The sequence below is a fragment of the Rhinoderma darwinii genome, chromosome 2, assembly GCF_050947455.1.
Source record: "Rhinoderma darwinii isolate aRhiDar2 chromosome 2, aRhiDar2.hap1, whole genome shotgun sequence".
NCBI lineage: Eukaryota > Metazoa > Chordata > Amphibia > Anura > Rhinodermatidae > Rhinoderma > Rhinoderma darwinii.
In genome coordinates, this window is record NC_134688.1 from 290,267,378 (window position 1) to 290,287,437 (window position 20,060).

The 20,060-nt window shown below is 45.4% G+C and overlaps 1 protein-coding gene across 1 annotated transcript; it reads left to right on the plus strand.

Moving 5' to 3' along the window:
• Positions 1 to 4,980: 4,980 nt before the first annotated feature.
• On the plus strand, positions 4,981 to 19,861 carry TENT5B (terminal nucleotidyltransferase 5B). The gene is made up of 2 exons (XM_075850568.1): positions 4,981 to 5,483; positions 18,574 to 19,861. Exons 1-2 carry the CDS (start codon positions 5,319 to 5,321, stop codon positions 19,597 to 19,599), a joined length of 1,191 nt encoding a protein of 396 aa, XP_075706683.1. The 5' UTR covers positions 4,981 to 5,318; the 3' UTR covers positions 19,600 to 19,861.
• Positions 19,862 to 20,060: the final 199 nt, after the last annotated feature.

The window sequence follows — 20,060 nt, forward strand, 5'->3', positions numbered from 1 at the left end:
AAACTTGAGGACAGAATCCGTATGGCAAAAGTAAAAAAGTGTTTATTAACACATCCCAATATCAAAAGTGCTACGTTTCGACCCCGCAGGAGTCTTTATCAAGCCACTTGTGTCGTTGAAGGGCGCTGAGTGGCAAGGCAAGGAACATCCGTGACCTGTCATTCAGTGCCTTTCAATGACACAAGCAGCGAAATGATTTCATTGCGCTGCTTACGTCATTGAAAGGCGCTGAATGGCAGGGCAAGGAACTAATGTTTCTTGCCCTGCCAGCGCTAGTGATCCATGTAATTGCAGTGGAGGAGGGGGTGGCGGCGGTGGTTGGTTTCAGTGGTGGCGCCACGCCACTCTTCGAGGCAGCAGACTGCTCACCTCGTCTCATGGATGGTGCTGCCCTTGCTTCAGCATACCAAAACATTTTGGACAATTGTATGCTTGTAACTTTATAGGAACAGTTTGGGGAAGCCCATTTTCTGTTCCAGCATTATTGTGCCCCAGTGCACAAAACAAGGTCCATAAAGGCATGGTTTGGGTGAGTTTGGTGTGGAAGAACTTGACTGTCCTGCACGGAGCCCTGACCTCAACTCCAACAAAAACTTTTGGGATAAACTGGAACAGAGATTGCGAGCCAGGCCCTCTCATTCAACATCAGTGTCTTACCTCACAAATGCTCTTCTGGATGAATGGGCAAAAATTCCCACAAACACTCTCAAAATCTTGTAGAAAACCTTCCCAGAAGAATGGAATCTGGATTCTACACACATCTGGAATCTACACACACATATACAGTAACATAGTGTATATATGCACATATAGGCACAAACAGCTGAAGTACTTACCTAATTTCTTGTAGGGGTGGGCTGTGGGCAGAGCTTACCTCCCCACTGGCAGATCTTGTACAGAGGCTGGGAGGCGATAGTTTATCTTTTGCTGCCTCTTTTCTTGTCCCCTGTGTGTGTGGACCGGAGTCTGGAGCAGAGGCTATAGGAACAGTGGTAAACTGTTCCCATACTGGCTAGCTCGGAGGGTAACAAGGGGGAAATTAAGGTAAATATGGGCAGGGTCAGCTAGGTGTATATCACTACTATCTAGAATTGACTAGTCTTCCATAGATCAGGCATTGCTTTGAATTAAGTATATAACAGCAGGGGGACAATGCATCTCAATAAAGCATGCTTGGCTCGGATAGTGGCACACATACAGGATAATGCCCCCATAGATGCCCCCACACAGTATAATACCCCCATAGGTGCTCCACACAGTATAATGCCTGTCACAGTCTGTGGGTATGAGGACCAACTAGGCCACACTGCCATAGCGGGGAGGCAGCTGGCCAAACAACAGAGCACCCGATCAATACAAAGTCCTGGTCTAGGGTATCTGAATAGTCCAGACAGTGGCCGAGGCTTTAGCACGGATGGAGGTGGGTGCAGCAGGTTACGCCAGACGTGGCGAATGACAGCATGTGTAGCAGGTTGCGCCAGACGTGGCAGATAACACCGGATGTGGTAGATGACACTGGACGTGGCATATGACACTGGATGTGGCAGATGACAGCAGGTGCAGTAGGACACGACTCCAACACTAACAGGCTCAGGAACAAGGACACAGCACGGGATACAGGTAGCAGGCACGGGAAACAACGGGAACAGGATAACACTAAGGGACCATTTGCAAGACTGGCATGGGAATACTGGCAACGCTCAGGCAATGAGCAAAGGGGCAGGGCCCTTCTTATAGTCCAGGGAAATCATGAGCAAATTGATGATGATTATTCCCATGTGTGCGCGCTAGCCCTTTAAGGCCGGGCACGGGACACAGCGGACCAGAGCGGAATTGAGCGCTGGCGTCTCCTGGGAAGGAGATGCGAGCCAACACTCACAGATCCATGGCTGCGGCCGCTGGGGGGTGAGTAAACCCGACGGTCCGCGGCCATAGACGCTACAATGCCCCTATAGCTGTCCCCACACAGTATAATGCCCCCATAGTGCCTCCCACACGGGATAATGCCACCATAGCGGCCCCCATACAGTACAATATCCCATAGCTGCCTCCATACAGTCTAATGCCCCATAGCTGCCGCCACACAGTATAATCCTTCATAGCTGCCCCATATAGTATAATGCCCCCATAGCTGCCCCATGTGGTATAATGCACACATAGCTGCCCTCATACAGTATAATGCCCCCATAGCTGCCCCATACAGTCTAATGCCCCATAGCTGCTTCATACAGTATAATGCCCCCATAGCTGCCCCATACAGTATAATGCCCCATAGATGCCCCTACACAGTATAATGTCCCCAAAGCTGCCTCCATACAGCATATTTCCCCATAATGCCCCCTTAGCTGCAACCACACAGTATAATGCCCCGTAGTAACTAATAAAATAAATATTTACCTATCCCCATTCCCATGACGAGTGGAGATCCCTATGCTCCTCCGCTCTGTGTAGTGTGTGCGACACAAGGCTAATAGTAAATGTTACAATTGCTACTGCTTTGAATGTTTGAATTGTGTGTTCTTTTATCAAATGTCTTGCTCTAATTTTAATTTTGAATATATGAACTCTGACCCTGAGCCTCCTTGTGAATCCACGACGGGCTATATATCCTCAGCCAAGGCGAGGTATCGTCATTGTGCTTTTTCCTAGCCTGATGAAGAGACCCTTCCGGTCTTGAAACGTGTAGCATTCCCTTTCATGTATTTTAAAAACGCAATAAATAGTTCAAGATCTTTTTACCGTAGCAGTCTAGGATCTTATTGAAATCTTCACCAGCAGCTCTTTGCCCAAGGGAGCCAATTGGTTTTATCTCTTCCATTTTGGGAGGATCAGCGCCGTCCAGTGGAATTTCCTTTTTTCTACCGATTATCCACAACTATTGTCAACGGAACCCTACGGGTCACCGAAAAAATCCCAGGCTGCAGACCCTCCTGACTTTCATACCAACAAGGACGTTGTGCTCCCAGCACAACGAGATCAGGTGAGCACCGTCCTGTATTCAATATTTAGTTTAATCACCTTGGGATGATGCACCATGTGCGCCGTGTACCTTATTATCTTTTTTTATAGCCACCAGGCATGAGGGCGCCCTTCGGGACAAGCCCCCTATGGCCGGCGCCACCTCTAGCAGCCACTGTGGCTGCTACAGCGGTAGCGAAGCCACATTCAATAGTATCTGCGTCCTTAGGATGCAAATACTATTGAACACTATAGCTAAGCAGGGAGGTATCTCCCGTCTCTGCTATCTACTAGCTCCACTGTAGCTCCCTGAAGGAGGGGGATCCCCCCGTGGCAGGGGATTCCGCTGCTGGACGGAGCGCTTGATGTCTCTTTCCATATATGGACAGTCGCATCAGGGGCAACTCCTGAAGCGGAATCCCCATCCACAGCGTTGCCAATGTTGTGACCGGGGGTTCCACTCCAGGAGACGCCCCCAACGTCACTGTCCATAAATGGACAGGGACGTCAGGGGCTTCTGCTGCAGTGGAATCCCCAACGCTTTGAACGGGGATTCCACTCCAGAAGATGCCCCGGACGTCACTGTCCATAAATATTGGAGTGCTTTTTTGCCTGGGTCTTTTGCATTAGCTTAGACGGCTTAAAAGACACGTCAAATAACACTGTTAATTCGAGATATGCCTCAAAATTCCTGATGGAATTTAGAGGCAGATTTTTTCAGCCTTACAAAACATGCTGTGTGAATATACCCTAAGTGTGTAGTGCTTGTTTTTAGCCGTTTTCTGTCTTTCGCCAAACATTTTTGGTAGGGTTGCCCTGAGGAATTTTTTTTATCCAGGGGTGCCTCGAAACCAAAAAAGTTTGGGAAACTTTGTACTAGGCTACAGGATCACGCCGGGCTACGCAATGATCCTGTTATCGGTGTTGTGGAGCAGCTCAGTTCGTCATGGGAACGGGGCCTAGGTAAGTAAAAAATGTTGTGTTTGGGGGCACTGTCTACAAGGAGGAAGTGGGGGGCTATATGGAACTGTCTACATGAGGGAGGGTGGCTGTATGGCACTGTCTACAAGGAGGTGGGGGATTTTGGCACGGTCTACAGGGAGGCTGTATGGAACAATCTACAGGGGGGCATTATACTGTGTGGAGGCCACTAAGCGGACATTATAATGTGTAGGGGCACTACAGTGGGCAATATAATGTGTGCGGCACTTAGGTGGCATAATACTGTGTGGGCACAATTAGGGGACAAAATACTGTGTCCTTGAAGGGGTTATATTATATTAATTATTATTATTATACTGTATGGAGGGCACTAAAGGGGCATCATACTGTGGTGGGGCATTATATTTCTTTTATGGGGCTTTTTTTCATGATGGGGGTGGGGCGCCGAAAGATAATTTTGCACGGGCACCATCTATCCTAAGGATGGCCCTGATACTGACGTATGCACAACTATATATATATATATATATATATATATATATATATATATATATATATATATATATATAGCTGTCATACATCCGTATACAAACTGCCATTGAAGAATAATGGGAAAAACTTCATTCACTTTACAGCGTGAGTGATCGGCCCTCACAAGGCTCTCAGACCGACAAGATACAATGTGACGTTCTTAAAAAAAAACAAAAAAAACGTCCTACAGAAGAATCAAATGTTCTGGCTGTGCTCTTCAGCACGTTGTACGGATCGTATTTTCTCCTGGTCTTGATTTTCCTTCACGCGTTATTTTCTACCACGCCAAAAGAAATGTCAAGCAATTTTCCCTTTAAATGAACAGGCATTTCTTTCCACCAATCAAATTCGGGATTCCTTTCTAATGGGAGACGCTAAATTGCCCACCAATGAGCTTGAAGTATGGTTGGCAGCTGTCCAGTTATAGTGAGCTTCAGACGCAGGGTAGTTTGGACGGGCACATAGTGACACTGTTTCTTTGCTCCAATCATAGACTATAGTAGAAAGGCGGTAGATGAATGACATGTCTCTCGTCCAACCAGCGTGAAGCTGGGCTGGGTATATAAGAAAAGACCGGAGCCGGGGTGTTGCTCAGTGGGTTCTCCAGCTGTCAGTGCTATCATCTTATCTGTGCGGCCTGCATCCAGTGACCCGCCCCACTCAGCCAGGACCCTGACATCCTCACTGGAGCGGCCTGACCTTTTAATGTTCTGCCTCCTTTTATAGAGACTGTTTTATTGAGCTGCGTTCTCGTTTTTAGCCCGGCTGCGTATTCTGCTGCAGGACCTGTTGCTGAGCCGCTTCTGTAACTGCTAAGCTGTATCTCTGGAAATAGCCATTCCTCACTGAAGGCTTGTGGAGACCTCTGAAAGTAAGACGCACCAGCCATGTCCTCTCAGCCACCGGCCGACTCCCCGCTGTCGTCTCCCCGCTTCAGCGTCCTCACGTGGCAGCAGGTACGCCGGTTGGACGCCATCCTGAGGGAGAGTGTGCCCATCCACGGCCGCGGGAACTTCCCAACTCTGTCATGCCAACCACGGCACCTAGTACAGGTAAGGCAGCGGTCCTGCTGGCTCTGCGCGGGGAGCCCTCCATGTTGGGTGTGTGATAAGTGACAGGCTGCCCAGTGAGTGCATGCCTTCCCGCTGAGTCAGTCTGGCAGGCAGCGTGCTGGAGGACGGCTTCTCCTGTCACACACGTGGTGTAAAGGTCGCCTCTCGCCGGTTACACTATATCCTTAACGTATAGCTCGGGTCGTACACTAGGGCTGCTGGCTGGACGCCAGCTCCTAACCGTCATCTGCAGGAATGAATGTGCTGGCTCAGGCGCTGTGCGGACTGTTACACAACGCTCCGCTCTATGGAGCCCACAGTAGTGCGAGCTGAAAGAGAACTTTCCTCTGTAGCCCAGTAACGAGGGGATCTGCGGGTACCTGACATGCCGCATGCTTTACAGCTGGATGTCATCTATTGTTCGCTGGGATAACTAACCCAGTATAGAAAACCCTTTACCACCATCTTTAACCTATCCAACTCTTATCTAAATATCGCCCCCTTCCATTTGGTCCTTGCAAGGACTAGATCTAGCTTTGCTGAATTCTTATCTGCATTCTGGCCTAGCCCACTACCGCCTGGTTCCAGCATGTCCTCTATGGGTCCAGCACTGAATGTCACATCTGCTTGTCCCTCACCCCATGCGGTAACATGGCTATCTCTAGGTCACTGTTGCAATGGGAGTAAATTGTGCTGAGACACTGTATAGGCTGCTGGCCGGCTGCCAGCTTCTGATCTTGATGATGCTGTAGAGTTTCTAGTACAGTATAGCCATGATCTTCACGTGTCAGACTATTTGGCTTGGCTCCATTTCTGGCCCGTGGTTTTGATCAGTGCCGTGGACCAAACACCATGTGGGTTCTTGACAGAAGGATCTGAATAAGGGTTGACTTTAGTTCTATCTACTTTAGGCTGGAAAGACTATCAAAGTATCTCCAGGCAATGATTTCAACTTGGACTGATGGAGTCAAGAAAAATTCTTAACCCCATGATTACCGTCTTCCTTATAATTAATCTTTGTGGCTCAGCCAAACTTGAACCAGGTCTGTCTTGAGTTTTGTTTTTTTGTTTGTTTTTTTTTGGGTGAGATCTCTTATTGCCCACAACAGAAAAGTGGCTTCAACCTTAAAAAAAAATATTTTCCATCTCTGAACCCAGACTAGATGAAGCTTGTAGAAGACCGGCTGCTTAGTGCGTGTATGAGTTGGCATTTTAGGGTCTATTCAGGCTCTCCTATCAAGTGTCCCAAATAGTCTGATGGGGTTGTCAAAAGTGATCCCATTGACTTCAATTCTGTTTTCAGTCTGCTGGGCAGGAAAGCATTGCATGTAGGCAACATCAGCACTTTAACATAGAACATATGAGCCTCTGAGTTGTGAACTCATCTGCTACTTGTAGAAGTTACGTGTCTCTGCTTGGCATGCTTTCCTCTTCAGCTTGTATTTGACCTGTAATGGTTCTCCCTGGGGGTGTATTTCCAGAAACCTGCTGCAGTTGGATTCCTATGACACGGTCGCTAGTATATGCCTGAGCTGGGGAGTGTTACCCCAGTAGAAGTGACTCAAATGTCAGTGCTATAAAAACTAGTGACTGCAGTAGTGTAATGGCTCGTTATCCGCTACAATGTAAGGCCCCATGCACACAAACGTGTTTTTGCGGCTGCAATTCACCCACAAATCTCCAGGTGACTTGCGGTCCCATTTGTTTCTATGGGCCCATGCACGTGACCGTGGTTTCCACGCTCTGTGCATTGCCTGGACTTCAAAATAGATAGGACATGTCTTATTACGGCTGCATTTTGTGGTCCAGGCTCATTGAAATGAATGTGAACGGCCAGTATTTTGCAGACAGCCTGCGGATGACACGCCGCAGCCACCCGAGCCACCAATCACGGCCGTGCACACTGCTACAGTCGTGTGCGTGATCCCTAAGGCCGATGTGTAGGGCTGGCTCTACACTACAGAACTTGGATAGCCATAGGTTGATTTTTAGGTGCCCTTTAGTTTACTTGAGCACAGGTGAGGCCTCTACCAAGGACTGATATCTGTGGAAAAGTTGACCTGTTTTATTTTAATTGTTCTATTTTGGTCTGGTGCAGTCACTGGAAAGTTGTTCACGCCGAACAGATCAGCATCCTATCGATAGAAGCCCAGATGACCAAGGCAGAGATCGAACATTGAGTTGTCACCCAGAAAAACCACTATGAACGACAGCTGTCACTGGAGTTCTAGACCCGCTCTCTATGCTTGGCTGGCTCTTTCATTGGATTGAGACTCCCAGATGGAGTTTCTGAAGAAAGCCAAGGTGGATCCATAAATGCCCTTGCGCTAAATAGATCCAGTAAGCCCTTGCTAACCAGGCACTCTTGTGACTGGCATGGTAGAGTATTGGTGTAATGGCACATGGTAGGTAACAAAGGGGGAGGGGGGGCCTTCACAAGTTTTGAATTGAGGCTGGGGGCTTCAAGTAACAGGACCCCCTCTACCTACCACGTGCCATTTGTAATACTGGTATTGTTAGTGCAGCACTAGGGCCTGGATACTAGTTACCTCTGCACAACCTATAGCCGTAACCCAGGCTGTGTGCAGGACTTCAGTATATCCTCAGTTGTTACCATTTCACCTTTTCCTTTTGCCAGTCAATTCCACTATCTGGCATGTTGACTAACTCTCTGGCTAGAGCTCCTTTATTGCTAATTTGATCACTGTTATCCTGGCCTAGGAGACTTGTGTTCTGCTTTATAGTATTTGTGTCCCCCTGACGACCAGATCCCACAAGTGTTTAATTTCATTGCAGAGCCACCACAGGAGAGATGACGCGTTCGACTATTCCCAGTGAAATCCATGGTGTGTGGATGTACTGAATCCTCCAGAGCAGGAAACCCTTTGTAGCTGCTCTCCACTACTCTGACCTGGTAGATGGAGCTCCTGAGCAGGACACCGCTATAAAACTAGACAACCCATTTAGGGCCTTGTTCACACAGTGCAGTCTTGGTCCCAAAACAAGTCTCAGATACAAAACTGGGAGAGGAAGTCCTTATACTATTCTGGATTTAGGATCCAGTACTAGCTTTGACTGGGGGGAAAAAACCTCATGAGAACAATATTTAAAGACCTGTCATATGTTGATGGTTTACTGATCTGAATAGGGCGGTCTCCCTGATTCCAGCAGGGTTTTGTATTTTTCCTACTTGCCCACTGTTGTGCTTGTTCCCTGTATGTTAAGTTTGCTGTTGGTCAACGGCATGAACTACCCTCATGCTGATTGGTCAGCATCAGAGGCACGGAAGCTAGCTCCACCCTGTTGGCTAACTACAGCACATTCACATATAGGGAGTCAACAAAATAGTGGGCCAAATCTCAAATGGAGGGGGTCCAGGGGGAGGAAAAGCGCTAGAATCAGACCTTGCAGTTCAGTTAACCAGTTCAACTCTGCAGTGTGCCATCCCTCTGTTCTTCCTAGAAATGTATAAATTGACAGTTGGGTTTTTACCATTTCCATAGTCAAAGGGGCACATATCCCTACCGTCCAACTGATTGAGCACTCAATTTATTCATTAATTTCTAAAAGGAATAACTGGAATGGCACAATTCAGAGTTCTGAGAAATGGAGCTGTAGGAATGTTGAATTATGGGAAATTGAAGGATTTACTAAAATAGGTCAAGAGAGCTGACTGTTCCTCTTTAATAATGCAAGTTTATTATGGGGGTTTTCCCACCAACAAATTTACAGTCTGAACAACTTTTTTTCTTACTATTTTTATTTTCTCACCACTACCAGAACAGTAGGCTTTGTAGACATCTAGGTGTCAGGTAATCTTGTGTTGCACTACAAATTTGGGTCATGAAAAGAGTAACTAAGCTAAACTTCTGGCATGTCATAGTGACATGTCAGTAGCTTTTCTCGGTGAGGGTCCAAGCACTGAGATTTGCACCAATACACCAATTGCTAAAACTAAGCGGCAGAAGTGCTTGGGTGAGTGCTGAGGCGCTTGGTTTCGGATCGTCTTGTCACGAGCAGTTGGTTTACGGGCTCAATAGAAAGTCTATGGGCGCTTACACAAAGTGCTCTGATTTCTGAGTTTCTGCCGCTTTATTTTGGCGATCAGCGGAGTTCTCAGGGCTCAGATCCACACCGATCAAAACTTCAGAAATTTTCTGAAAGTTTTTAGTTACTCTTTAAAGTTAATATTGGATGTTTAGACTGCAGATATTTTTAAATGGCTAGGTGGACTTACAGCTATTGGGTGTGAAAATAATTCCGTGCACTAGAAAGGAGTAACTATCTGTAATTGTTAGTCACCACTTCATACTGTATATTGTCTGTACAATGTTTTCTTCCACACCCTGAGCTACCTTGCAAGTGACACGAAACTTCTGGCACTTACAAGGATCTCCTACCCAACTATTCATCTGGGGCTATGAGTTGTATAGATAAAATCTGAAGCTCTTCTCATTTAGTTATTAAACCGCAACTATATGCCATTTGTCATGAGATTTACTTGTACACACAAGTCATGCAAGTGGAATCTGTACATACCAGGTTTTAGTTGGGTGAAATAACCTGTCACATATGGAATCTTTTTAAAGCTTCGCAAAGAATAGTCTGAAAGAGAACCTTTCACCTGCCCATGTAAATAACCCCCTGAACTGTCAATGGGGTGTGTAAATGGCATGGGGGCATGTTACTATTTCTGTGACACTGTCCAATCAGCTACAGTGTCACAGCTGCTTGTGCTGTGTGATCCCTCTCACGAGATCAGTTTTTCCTTCACTGTCTGACAAGAGCTGGAGAGCACAGATGCGTGCATAAACGGCGCCACCACAGAACGGAGGAGAAGAATGTGAATTTTTCTGTTCCGTGGCAGCGGGAGTATCGTCTGCAGCGGTGTCTGAGCTATGCACATGCTCTCTCTTCAGCTCTCGGCAGATGAGGACAAGAGTGATCTCACGAGAGATCAGTCTTGTCGTCCTTGCCTGCTGAGAGCTGAAGAGAGTGCGTGCACTTCCCCGTTGCCAACTATGCTCCCACTGCCACGGAACGGAATACTTCACCTTCTGGTCTGTGGCGGAGCTGTGCATTCTCTCCAACACTGTCTGACAAGAGATGACAAGACTGCTCGAGAGAGAGCACAAGCCGCTGTGACCCTGTCCGTAGCTGGTTGGTCAGTGTCACAATGAAAGTAACGTGCCCCCATGCCATTTACTCGCCTCTAACAGTTCAGGGGTTATTTACATATCGGTGCAGTCATATTTGGCACCTGATATCTAAATAACAGAGGGGGAAAGGAAAAATGTAAAGTGAGACAAGGTTTGCAGCACTGCCTATTACATGGTGCACTCGGCTGAACTTGTATGGGCAGGTGAGGGGTTCTCTTTAAGCTAGCCATACATTAGTTGTTTCAGATGACTGCATTCTGAATGTCTTGTCATTGCCTTGGAGTGGTCATCAAAAATTAGTCTTCACAGACCAGAGATCCATCAGTAGTATCTTTCACTTTGCTTTTGGCTTCTATTGTCAGTAACCGGGCTTTGTGTGCCTTTATTTGATTTGGCAAAGTACCTGTGAAGCCCACACTTCAATCTCCTTAATTGTAACTCCTGCCAATTAGCTCTTGGAGAAGTCAATGTAGCGGTTCCCTTTATCTTCCTGCATTGTGGAAGTGTACTTTATGTGCTCGATAAGACATGAACAGTACAATTTGTTGGAAAACACCATAACTAAACGACCGTTTCTCCAGCTAAAACTTCCCGAGGCAGGCTTGTTGCAGTTGTAAACATGTTATATTAAGTCCCAGAAGCCAGGGAGCGGAGCACCTTGACAGACGAAGCTCATTATTTTATGTAATTTTGATGATCTTAATGGACACACCTCTTGTTTGGCACTAACATTTGGCATTCTGCCTACATGTGTTAGCCACTGACTCATGCAAGTTGCAGCAACTTAAAATTTGCAGCTTTATAACAAGGAAACTATACATTGTTCAGGCGTTTATCAGAGATGCCCTTGTTGTAGTCATTAGGGTGCATAAAAGATTAATGCATGTATATTAAACAAATTGCTTTCTTGCGTTGGCTATTCAAAAACTAAAGCCTCCATTACCCAATTCTCCATATAACCATTGAGCCCTTATTCACACGACAGGGTTTCCCGGCCGACGGCCGTTCATAAAACTGCTTTCACACAGCTGCAGTAGGAACAATAGACCCCTAATGAGGCTATTCACAGTGGTTTTGTTTTGTTTGACGGCCTGGGGAACCTGGCCGTCCAAAAATGGGGCATGCCCTATTTTCAGCCGTTTACCCTGCCGCCCGGCTCCCATAGAAGTCTATGGGGCCTGGTAATAAACGCCCATCACCGGAATGTGTCCCGAATGACGCCCGTGTCTTCCATCGCTCGCGCGCTCTCTCTCTCCTTCTCCTCACAGTGCAGAGTTCATAGGAGGAGGGTCTTTTTTTGCTCCCTGTAGGAGTCGGAATCCCCAATCCCCGGCCGGGGATTGGATTCCGCTGACTACCGTCCATATATGGATATTGAAGTCAGTGACTTCTCCTGGAAGGGGGGGGCTGGGTGGCATTACCTGCAGGGGGCTGGGTGGCATTATCTACAGAGGGAAGTGTTTTGGCAACAAATTTAAATGAAATTCATCCGATTTTAAAACAGACAGGGAAAAAAACGGATGCAAAACGTGTCAAAATCGGCCGTTAAACTGCAAAACGGCCCGGAATGGAATCGGAACGGATGCCAAACGGCCAGGAAAAACAGCCGTTTTTATCGGCCGACACTCGGATTCTGTCGTGTGAATAAGGCATAACAGCCTTCCCGTTTCTTTTGAGGGATATTGGCCCATTCGTGACTGTCTCACTATTGTCATTACTTCTGAGAATCACTGCTGCTTCAACTTAGAAGGGGTTGTCTAGCTTGGAAAACCCATCTTCATATACCATATTCGAGTTCTGCGTTAATAAGGGGGGCAGGGTCATCTTGGTGTGGGGAGCAGTTACAAACAGCATTTTTTTTCTGGAGGACTGGTTATCTCCTGAGTTACACAGACCACCTAGTAATGTCAATGGGCACTATGTAATACATACTTTGACCTGTAGTGACGCTGCAGTAAAATTCATTATTTATAGCCAGATTCCAACACCGATTAGAGCTGTTTACTGAGGGTCCCAATTGGAGACCCTAAGAGCTGCTTTTTGTCAAGGAACCCTTCTTCTAACATGTCAGCAAGGGTTGTCCAAATCGCTACAACTACATCCGCCACCAAGAAGTAGAGCGGGCTCACTGGGCTGAGCCAGCTCCATACTCTGGTCTCAGCTGTATGTTTTAGACACCTCACTTCAATGGCTGGCATCTGAGATGACTCGTACCAGCTGTTTTTAGCCACTTAAATGCAGTGGTTAATATCTGCCATGGTGTCTAAGCCATTAGAAAGAGGGGGGTGATTTTGATAGGTTATCATGGACGGCCTCATGAAGATTCACAGGTCTGTCATCTATCTCCTCCTACTAAAGGTTACATGGGTTCCTAAACTTCTGGCTGCAAACGACATAGACTAAAAAGAACAAGCATTACTCTAATATCCTTTCTCCTCTTGTTCTGGTGGCACTCGCGGTGATTTACAAGCTGGCGGCATGTTACTTCTGCAGCAAATTAGAGGGCTCAGTGGTCATGTGTTGTATTCCTGGCATAAATGCTCAGCAATGGGTGCCATGATGCCAGGAATGCAATTAGTTACTGCTGAGCCCCCTGTTTACATGAAGACATCATGTGACCGCTGCAGCCAATCACTGGGAGTGCTGCCGGAGCAACAGTGCTAGATTGCCAGGGGAAATACTAGTGTTTTATTTAAAGAGGAGCTGTCACTGGTTTAGTAATGCCCAATCTCCTAGCTAATCTAATCCGCACGGTGACACTGATAATGCTAGTGAAAATAGAGTCCCAAAACATTTATTTTAACAGTCCTGAGCTTTTTTTTTTTTTTTTTTTTTTTTTCTAAATGTGCAAATAAAGCCATACTAGACAAATGGGTGTCCAACACCAGCGATTGTCCTGAGGTGGAGCTACAGTCAGTCTGACGCTGTCCTATCAGCATGAAGCTGCTTCACACAGTGTGACAGACTGAGGCTGTAGGGAAGGGGGATCACTTCAAATAGCTATATCTGGTTGTGGACCACCTAGAACTGTGTTTCTGCTGTTATATGAAAGATGAGCTTCTGCTCTTTCATATGGCACAAGGATCAGTTTTTAGTTTTTTAACAAACTGGAGTTGAAAACTGTCTGGAATGGAAGCTGTATACTAAATCAGGCTGTGTTGCTGGGCAGGGAAGGGGGAGAAGCTGTATGATTGGACAGTCATGGAGAAAACATTACACCACCCAGAGCGAAGTCGCCTCCTATTTGGCAAGTATAGCCAAATTAACATTTAGAAATGCTCATAACTTTGCAAGTGTTTTTGAAAAGAAAAAATTACTCTAGTTATTAGAATCACAACTCCTATTACAATAGGTGAGATAGGGAATTAATGAACTAGTGACAGATTCTCTCTACATGTTAATGCCGTAACAACAAAACCATTGGAGGAATCTTGTTTTGTTTCACGCTGCAAAGAATTTTTCTGTTTCCCAGTACAAATGGTGCCATTAAAACAAAAAACTCAAACAATTAGCCCACATACGGCTATGTCCATGGAAAATTAAGCTGTGGTTTTTGGAAGGCGGGGATAAAAAACGAAAAAGTAGTTGCAGTGCCAAGGGATTATAGTGTCTGATCACTTTAAACCTTTAAGGACCAGGCTAGTTGACATGTCTTCACTTTTACCTTCCAAGAGCCATAATTTTTTTTAAATCTTTTTTTATACCAACTTCTATTAACCCCTGGCAGTGCTTTAATAGGAGCACCAAGATTTCAGACCTGGGGGCCTTCTAGGACTGGGTGATTGTGATCAAAATCAGTTAGCTAAACCTGTAACCTCTATTTGAATTATTGTTTAGGCAATGCACCCTGTTTGCTTGCCACACCATTGAATTACTAGATTACCCCATGAGCCTGCTGTATTTTACTAGTATACAGAAGGTTTAGAGCTTCAGCCCAAACAGGATCATGCTCCCATAGAGCTTCCCACAGTACAATTTCCCCCCTTAGCCCGGTTAGCACAGACCAGAGTAGACTTGTCAAGGGATCTCCTCCTATAGTGGGATGTGTGGCTTGGCACAGACAGGTGCAATGACATCTAATGGCTTCAATGGCGGAGCAGGGAGCCAACTGTCCTGAGGATGCAGATAGTGTAAACCAGGACAGTGGCACACCACCCATAATCCAGGACTGTCCCACTGGATATGGGGCTTTTGGGAGGTATGTATGCTATCCAATTATCAATTCTGATTGTATAGTATACAGTTAGTAATGACCGGGTGAGACAAAAGGACTTTGCTGCCTATAATTACCGACATCTTGCGCATTAGTTTGGTTATTTTGCACTGAATGTTTTTGTTTTGGTCGTCTTTCGATTAATTGCCTAGTCTTAGTGCTTTCATCAGGCTGCAATAACCACCATTGACACGCCTGATTGCGTGAGGAGGTTCTCCCCTCTTTGTAATGGCTTAGATGCTGTGGTCAAAAGGCAGGGCTCAGTCTTTGCCGATCCTGACCATTAGGCCGGCTTCACATGAGCGTGTGCTTTTTGCGCGCGCAAGAAACATGGCATTTTGCGGGCGCAAAAGGTCCATAACCGCTCCGTGTGTCAGCAGCATATGCTGCGTGATTTTCACGCAGCCGCCATTACGACACTATGTTTGTAAACAGAAAAGCACGAAGTGCTTCCGTGCACAGTTTTCACGCACCCATTGATTCAATGGGTGTGTGATGCGCAAAAACAGTCAAATATAGGACATGTCGTGAGTTTTACACAGCGGACATACGCTGCGTGAAAATCGTGGGCAGTCTGAACGGCCCCATTGACATAGGTCCGTGCGAGGCGCCTGAAAATCACGCGTGTTGCACGGACGTATCATACGTTCGTCTGAATAAGGCCTTAGAGCTCGGGGTCAGCTGTAATACACACCAGACACCTGCAGTGTATGAAGTGGGAACCGCTCCTGAGCCCGCTCTACTTCTGGCTGTGACCGTTATGTCGATTGTTAATAGGTTAAGATTTCTGCAGGTTAAAACCCTAGACTGCAATGCCATAAGATTTAAGGGTAAAAATTTTTCTATTTTGGTGTTGTACATCTTATTGCAGCAACTATATGTTTGCAATCATCTCATAGATGTGAAATGTCTGTCCTCTCCCTATAGCTTCCTAACTCCGATTTTGGTATGTTGTGATATGTAGAAGACAACTCGGAGCATAGGGTGTGGTGCGAATTTCCACCCTTGTTGGCGTTTTGCTGTTTCAGCTGTTGGGCAAGGTGAGGGTAGATAAATGCCAGTCTTGTATGAATTGATTAAAGGTGTTTAATTTGCTGGATATGTCTAAACTGGGCAGAGTTTACAATCTATTCCTGAACGATGAAGCCAATACAAGGAAGCCTCCATGCAGATTTGGTGTGACTGGGTGTTTTTCTTATGGTAAATATAACTAATAAACATGCCTGCTAGAAACCAGTCTCGCAGGTAAGTGTATGACTTGCTACTGATAAATGTCATTTAATGAGCATGCTTTCTAGCCTGCAAGGAATTTCTACTCTTCATACATGGGAGTACTTTACCCTGAGTGTTTGTGCGATGTCACCCTACAAACCAGCTCCCCCTGGTTGAGCTGTTCTCGGGTATTTAGCATGGACGGTCATTAAATACTTACGTAAGAGCTTTTGTCCTAGTTAAGACCTTCTTTTTATATGCTGTAACAAATGTGCCCTAACCATTTGTCACCCAAACAATTGCTCACCAGCCGTCTTCATATCATTACAGCATTGCAGAATAATTTTCAGTCCATACAATTTTTAGATCCGTTCTCCCTGATTTTGATTGGCTCTCTGGAGCCTGGTGTTTGACCAGCCCCTGGTAGACCCAATGTGCCCAGAAGTTGATACTGGTGTCTCTTGGATTTTTGAGTACTAAAATGATTTCTGATATCTTAAGCAAATGTAAAAATGTGTCCTATTCCTTGCCATGCTGAAATGGATGTGCCAGAAATGCCTCAAACTCCACTTTGTTAAAGTACTGGTCTACTCCACACATAGTAGCATCGACTTTTCACTAAATGACACGTGACTGATCATGACTTTGTTGATGTGAATGGACAACCTCTAATGCTTTAGCTAATCCGGTGGTGAGCTGATACCCGTGTATCTGCCGGAGACCCCTAAAGTCACTACTGTAGTGATCAGCTGTCTTCACCAGAGAGCCTCCTGTGCGTCCATATTAGACCACACCTGTCACTGTATACGTGGAAAATGCTTCATATCTTATTGGTAAATCCCTTAATCTTCATCCTTGGTAACTTCATTTTGAACATGGGTTTGCTTCCTAACAAGCATTTTATGCGTTTAAAGTTTATTAATAACCCGTTAGTGACCGCCAATACGCCTTTTAACGGCGGCCACTAACGGGCTTTATTCTGATGCATGTGCCTTTTTACGGCACTGCATCAGGATAAAGTAAACAGAGCAGGGAGTGTCAAATCTCCCTACTCTCAGCTGCTAGAGGCAGCTGGGGGCGTCCCTGCTCTGCCGGGTGAGATCGATATTAGCACCCGTTTAACCCTTCAGATGCGGTGCGCAATAGCGTGCACCGTATCTGAGTGGTTTTGGAGAGAGGGAGGGAGCTCCCTCTCTCCCCCACCGACACCCGGCGATACGATCGCCGAGTGTCTGTCTCTAATGGCAGCCGGGGGCCTAATAAAGGCCCCCAGGTCTGCCTGGAGCGACTGCCTGCTAGATCATGCCGGAGGCATGACCTAGCAGATGCCTGGCTGTTTTAAACGGACAGGCAGTAATACACTGCAATACAAACGTATTGCAGTGTATTACAATAGCGATTGGAGAATCGCATATTAAAGTCCCCTAGTGGGACTAGTAAAAAAAAAAAAGTTTAATAAAGTTAATGAAAAAAAAATGAAAAACCCAGCTTTTCCCCTTACACAATGCTTTACTATTAAAAAACAAAATAAAGTTACACATATTTGGTATCGCCGCGTCCGTAACGACCCCGACTATAAATCTATAACATTATTTAACCCGCACGGTGAACGCCGTAAAAAATGTAATAACAAACTATGGAAAATTTGCTGTTTTCTGTGAATCCTGACTTTAAAAAAATGTTATAAAAAGTGATCAAAAAGTCGCATCTACTCAAAAATGGTACCAATAAAAACTACAAGTCTTCCCGCAAAAAAAAAGCCCTCATACAACCGCATCGGCGAAAAAATGAACTGTGTAAAAGTAGTAAAACATACAAAAACTATACAAATTTGGCATCGTTGCAATTGTAACAACCCACTGAATAAAGTTATGGTGTTATTTATATCACACGGTAAACGCCGTTGATTTAAGACAAAAAGTGTGGCGAAATTTCAGGTTTTTTTCTATTCCCCCCCCCCCCCCCCCCCCCAAAAAAAAAAAGTTCATAAAAGTTAATCAATAAATATGTCCCCCAAAATGGTGCTATTAAAAAGTACAACTTGTCCCGTAAAAAACAAGACCTTATACAGCTATGTAGACGCAAAAATAAAAGAGTTATAGCTCTTGGAATGCGACGATGGAAAAACATAAAAAATGGCTTGGTCATTAAGGTCTAAAATCGGCTGGTCATTAAGGGGTTAAATATGGCTGAAGTATCTGAGGAGGGTTGCATAACCTAAAGCTGAATGGGAGGGTATTGCAGATAATGGATTAAAACTAGAAACACTGGCTGGATCAAAGCTTGGAAGCTTGACAGACTCCGAGAGGAGAGTTGTATCCTTAAACATGCTAGAGCATGGAGATCAGCTGAGCATGCAGAACACCAGACTGGTTTAGTCTGGAACCTTTACTGAAAGGCATACTTGTCTGCATGTAAAATTCTAGGTGTGGGTATTTTTGTTTTTTGTTTTTCCCCCTGTCCTCCTAAATTTATGATGGTAAACTGTTATCTCTGTCTCCTGCAGATAGTCCAGCGTCGTCTAGAGCAAAATGGTATTCTGGTTCACAAGGTGAAGCTGAATGGTTCTGCTGCAAGTCATGTGCTTCATGAAGATAGTGGTCTGGGCTACAAGGACTTGGACCTCATATTTATGGTGGATTTGAAAGGTCCGGATGCGTTTCAGGTGGTAAAGCATGCTGTACTGGATTGTCTCCTGGACTTCCTGCCGATAGGGGTCAATAAGAAGAAGATTACACCTATGACTTTAAAAGAAGCTTATGTCCAGAAACTGGTTAAGGTTTGTACTGAAAATGACCGCTGGAGCTTAATCTCCTTATCCAACAATAATGGGAAAAACATTGAGCTGAAATTTGTTGACACTCTAAGGCGACAGTTTGAGTTCAGTGTGGACTCCTTCCAAATCCTGCTGGATTCAATGCTTGTGTTCAGTCACAGTTCAGAGACTCCAATGTCCCAGAGCTTTCATCCAACTGTGACTGGAGAGAGCATGTATGGAGACTTTGAGGACGCTATGGACCACTTGCGTAATCGAATAATTGCCACGCGAAACCCAGAAGAAATCAGGGGTGGGGGTCTTCTAAAGTACTGCAACTTGCTTGTGCGTGGCTTTAGACCGAAGTCCGAAGTGGATATGAAAACTATGCAGAGGTACATGTGTTCACGGTACTTCATAGACTTTCCAGACATACGTGAGCAGTTGAGGAAACTTAAGTGCTATCTGCAGGACCACTTTGTGGGGATGGAGGATAAGCGTTATGACTACCTAATGACTCTTCACAATGTAGTAAATGAAAGCACCGTGTGCTTAATGGGACACGAGCGCCGCCAGACTCTCACGCTCATTGCCTCTTTGGCTATACAGGTGTTATCTGAACAGAATCCTATCCCTGCCATCCCAAACTTCACCTGCTACTACCAGCCTGCCACCTTCATGAGTGATGGTAATTACAATAGTTACTATCTTACTCCTGTCCAGCCTGTTGTGTCATGCAGCCACTCCTATCAGACTTGGCTTCCCTGCTGCAACTGACTTTCGGCTAGATCACTGACCCACCTAGACCTTCCAACTTCTAAACCGAGCAAGAAGTGACTGGTTGTCTTTGATCTCACCTCGGGATATTAAAAGGACTAGAATCAACACTTTTCTGTAGAAGGACCACCATTAGTATTCTAAGTTTGCTGCCTTTTTTTTTTATTTTATTTTTTCCTCTCCTAACTTCATACTGATGCAGGCTTTAGAACCTGTGTAAATATTGGGTGTTTGGACCAAAGTGTAGGAGTCAACTCTTAAGTGCCTGTAAAGCTTGACTGGTTCAACTCTTGAATTATAGGAACCATTTGTTCTTGCTTTCAGCATTACATAACATCTTAATGCAGATCACTCCAACAATCTTTTTTTTTTTTTTTTTTTTTTCTTATAGTATGTTTTTGTTTGTTTTTTTTGGGTTTTTTCAATGCTCAGTTTTGTTTTCATATACCCCCATATTGAAG

What these genes read in the sequence shown, in the direction of transcription:
- TENT5B (XM_075850568.1), top strand. Translation starts at nt 5,319, where the DNA reads ATGTCCTCTCAGCCACCGGCCGACTCCCCGCTGTCGTCTCCCCGCTTC. An exon ending in AACCACGGCACCTAGTACAG is followed by an intron (nt 5,484 to 18,573) that starts GTAAGGCAGCGG and finishes TGTCTCCTGCAG; the next exon opens with ATAGTCCAGCGTCGTCTAGA.